Source organism: Trypanosoma equiperdum (genome assembly GCF_001457755.1).
Source record: "Trypanosoma equiperdum strain OVI genome assembly, contig: ctg_1893, whole genome shotgun sequence".
In the NCBI taxonomy this organism is placed as follows: Eukaryota; Euglenozoa; class Kinetoplastea; order Trypanosomatida; family Trypanosomatidae; genus Trypanosoma; species Trypanosoma equiperdum.
Genome location: NW_027123941.1, coordinates 16,647 through 20,469, shown reverse-complemented (window position 1 = coordinate 20,469; position 3,823 = coordinate 16,647). Strand labels below are relative to the sequence as shown.

The 3,823-nt window shown below is 46.8% G+C and overlaps 2 protein-coding genes across 2 annotated transcripts; both read right to left on the bottom strand.

Annotated features, from left to right (window-relative positions):
- Window positions 1–986: 986 nt before the first annotated feature.
- On the bottom strand, window positions 987–1,457 carry TEOVI_000872300 (uncharacterized protein; the record flags this gene model as incomplete). Its single annotated transcript, XM_067223541.1, has 1 exon — window positions 987–1,457. The coding sequence occupies one exon, from the start codon at window positions 1,455–1,457 to the stop codon at window positions 987–989; it is 471 nt and encodes a 156-aa protein (XP_067079642.1).
- A 471-nt stretch (window positions 1,458–1,928) lies between these two features.
- TEOVI_000872200 (protein kinase, putative) lies at window positions 1,929–3,326 on the bottom strand (the record flags this gene model as incomplete). The annotated part of the gene is made up of 1 exon (XM_067223540.1): window positions 1,929–3,326. One exon carries the CDS (start codon window positions 3,324–3,326, stop codon window positions 1,929–1,931), a length of 1,398 nt encoding a protein of 465 aa, XP_067079641.1.
- Window positions 3,327–3,823: the final 497 nt, after the last annotated feature.

Here is a 3,823-nt window from a genome sequence, read left to right as displayed (position 1 = left end):
CCATCAACAGGGGGAGGAGCTGGTTTCTCCGGTTTCACTTCATTTCTCACAAATTTATTCCCCAGTAACAGAAGGTGCGCATTGCATAATAGTGTTTCGGATTTTTCTTCAATTATGTACTGCGCAACAGGTTTGAACATCTCAAAAAGTTCAAATTTAGGAACCATATTAATGTCAATCACCTTCACATTAAGGCTGCAGCGGTCCACAATGAAGTTTGTAGTAAAACAAAGGTCGTCTAACTCCCTTCCGACGGTGATTTCGCTGGGGTGCACAGCCAAGTCAACAGTAATATTGGTTGAAGCAGCCCCCAATTGAATGCCGGCCGAACACACAACGTTGGAAGGTTGGTCTATTTTCACAGAAAGTTGCGAAGAGTTGAGTGTACCACTACCTTCGCCGATGCTGACGCGTGAACATGAGGCGTTATCCAACTTCACCGTCAAGAAGGATGTCGAAAGACCGGGAAATTCGAGACCCGTCAATAATACCGAGCTCCACCACACGGCAAACAACGGACATGCAGCTGACATTATTGGACAGGGGGTAATCGAGTCAATCCCTTTCCGTGTGTTTACGGACACAGCACAGCCAGATCAAGTGTCTGAATGGCTCTTAACCGAGTGACCACACTACTCTCCCTTCGGTTTAAGTGTTCTTCTATAAACGCACAGTTACCTACAGTTACCTAGAGCTCCACTGTAAAACTATTGAACAAAACAAGAAAATTGGACAACGCCACACATAAGTGAAGAGAGGTAGGAACCATATAATACAGAAACATCAGAAAGACATTTGAACAGGCATAGGGAATGGGGATATGAAGAATACACATATGAACAAAGTTACAAAGGTATTCAGGCACTTAATTCGGTACGATAAGGGAACAAAAGGGTTATTCAATCCTCTGTGCAAGACAGCACCTATTCGTTACACCTATTACACACTGCACACCGGTGCTTTATAGATTACTGCAATTATTCAGTTCAAAGTCTACCTGCACGCTTTGCTCTCGTAGAATCACTTCCCTTAGTTGCCCTCTTCGCTTTGCTACGTTCATGGCGGGCACGTAACTCAGCGCGCCCAATCGGGTTCTTACGCAACACGTTAAGGGCGATATCACGCACCTCAGGGGCCACCTTCCCAACAACAGGCACCGCCCGACTGCGCTGCGCATATCTCACAGCCGCCTTCGTATCACCCTCTTTTCTCTTTTTGTGCCGCAAAAGCAATATGCGTTTTGACACATCATCTTCCAATACAACAGATGAAGGTGCGACCATTCCTTCAGCAGCCTCCACGGCTAGAGCGCTGGCGTGCTCTTCTCCTTCGCGTACGAGACGAGCAAGGCGCCATCCCTCTTCTATAGACACAACCCGACCAGCAGGCAGTTTTAATCGTGGTTGCAGTACCGTCTGCCGAAGCATCTGCTTACCTACAATATCACGCAGTGCCATGTGAATCACACGGTAAACCTTTCTCGTCAGGACAACAGGAAAAAGGGTATGTAACAATAGGTAAAATTTTAGAGTACTCGCATGCTAAGAGAGTAATACAGAAACATAGTAGGGGAAGTTGACACTTTCATTTATTCAAAACAATGAGGTTGTACCTCGCAAGAATAGGGGAAATGTCAAGGAAAGTAACCAAACACAAGTCAAAAAACAAAAGACGAATCTTCCTCCTCCACCCAGCAGACGGGAGAGGTCTGGGGTATCAACGAGGGGAAACAAAAGGAATAAAAGCAATGTCAGTGGACAAATTAAGAGAACGAAGCACAATATAAAATAAAATGGAAAAAAATGGAATGGATCGATAACCCAATGAAAGCACTGCAAACATCCATAGATAACTGTAGGTAGGAAAAAGAAAGGTAACGAGATGTTTGCTCACCACTGTAGTCGGTAGTACACATTAAGTAGGCATGATCACTTGACAATCTTCTGCGATACCCACGAAACAACCTGCTCCACATCAACATGAGGTTTTAGCCACAGTAATACTTTGAATAGACCGTTCTCAAGCAACTCTTTATCATGCCTCCGCTTGGCAATAAGAACATGCACAAGCAAAAGGGTTTCGAGATCTCCATCAAGCAACTGCCGTAGTTTCGCAACCCATGCTTTGTCCCCCACACCCTTTTCTGCTACCTGAAGCAATTGTTCCAGCAAATTGGAACCCAGTTTCTCACTGTCAACTGATGCTGCAGCAACCCTTGGTGTAGCTGGTGTGGCACGTAAAGATTGCCTGCACTTTGGAGAGACATTATGTTTAGGTGAGCCGCTGTCAGGGCGAGGTTGGGGTCGACGTACAGGTGTGACAGGCGAAATCCGGCGTATTGGAGACTCCATAATCGCACGCAGTGGAGAAACCTTAGGGGCTTCGCGACACACAGGTATGCCTTTCTCCCGCACGTATGACGTCAGACGTGATGCGAATCCCACGAGCAAATCATACGCAGTAGGCCGGCCCCTCTCGTTCTTGCAAAGGCATGCCTCCACAGCGCGTACGAGACACGTTTCGTATCGCCCTCGCGCTATCTGCCTAAGACAAGGCATAGGGTCCATGTTCAGGATAGCATGGAAAGACTGTTGCTCCGTGTAGTGCTTCTTCCAGAAAGCACGTTGCCGTGTTAGGAGTTCAAAAAAAGTTGCACCAGCGGAAAATATGTCCGTCTTGCTGCTGTATGCCTCCCCGGCAACAATCTCTGGTGAGCAGTAACAGGGAGTTCCAACACGCGTCTGTGCAAGTTCCGTCGTCTGCTGCAGCGGACGTGCAAGCCCATAGTCCCCGACAAGGGCCTTCGACACCGACCCCTCCTTGTTGTCATTACGAACAAGAAGCAGATTGGCAGGTTTGATGTCGCGGTGAATTATGTGCTGCGCGTGACTGTGGTTCAGTGCTGAGAGTATCTGCAACATTATCATCATAGCGAGTTCGTTAGGGACAAACTCCTCGCGAAGGGAGTACTCACGAATAAGCCCGTGTAGGTCACCACCATCACAATGTGCCATTGCCAAGCAAACACTCCCACAGTGTTCCCCCACACCGCTTTCCACCCAAGCACCTACGTACCGCACAATGAAGGGATGATTCAGCGACCGAATTGCATCAATTTCTTTCAATATCATCGCTGCACCGTCAGCTGGAAGTATACCACGTCGCATCACCTTCACAACGAAGCGCTGCGGATATTGAAATGCACTTGCTGTACCAGTTGTACATACAGGCCTCGCAAGAAAGACGCTTCCGTTTGCACCAGATCCGAGCAGTTCAGCGAGTACAACCTCCCGTCCCAATAAGCACCGTTCGCACACGCCATCCATCGCTATAGACACGACGAAACTAAGAAGCTGCGTTACCGGCTGCACACGCTACAGATACAAATACAAATACACATACACACGCACACGCACAAGTGCATGCGGAAAATAACAGAGACGAAAAAAAGAAGTTGCACAGTAGGTAATAGCACGCTTTAGCACGTGTTTAAATGCTTAGAGGATAACCGCAAAGAGAGAAAATGCATATGGACAAGTGACCAGAAACGCAAAGTCATTGTAATAGCCAAACTCCACAGTGTCACACTAAATTTCCTATAAATTCTTCATAATCCAGCACTCCACAGTCAACGTGTGTATCGGTCACAAACTCACAGCTGAGGGTTGCAAGAGTGGTTGGTTAAATCCACCAAAAAATATGTGTAACGATATGGCGGTTTTCTCTTAATGAAGAATAGTATATATTTCTCCTGTTTTTTACTACAATGTTACATCGGACGTACCTGCGATGTGGTGGCTCTGCTTTAATTTTTTTGTGATGT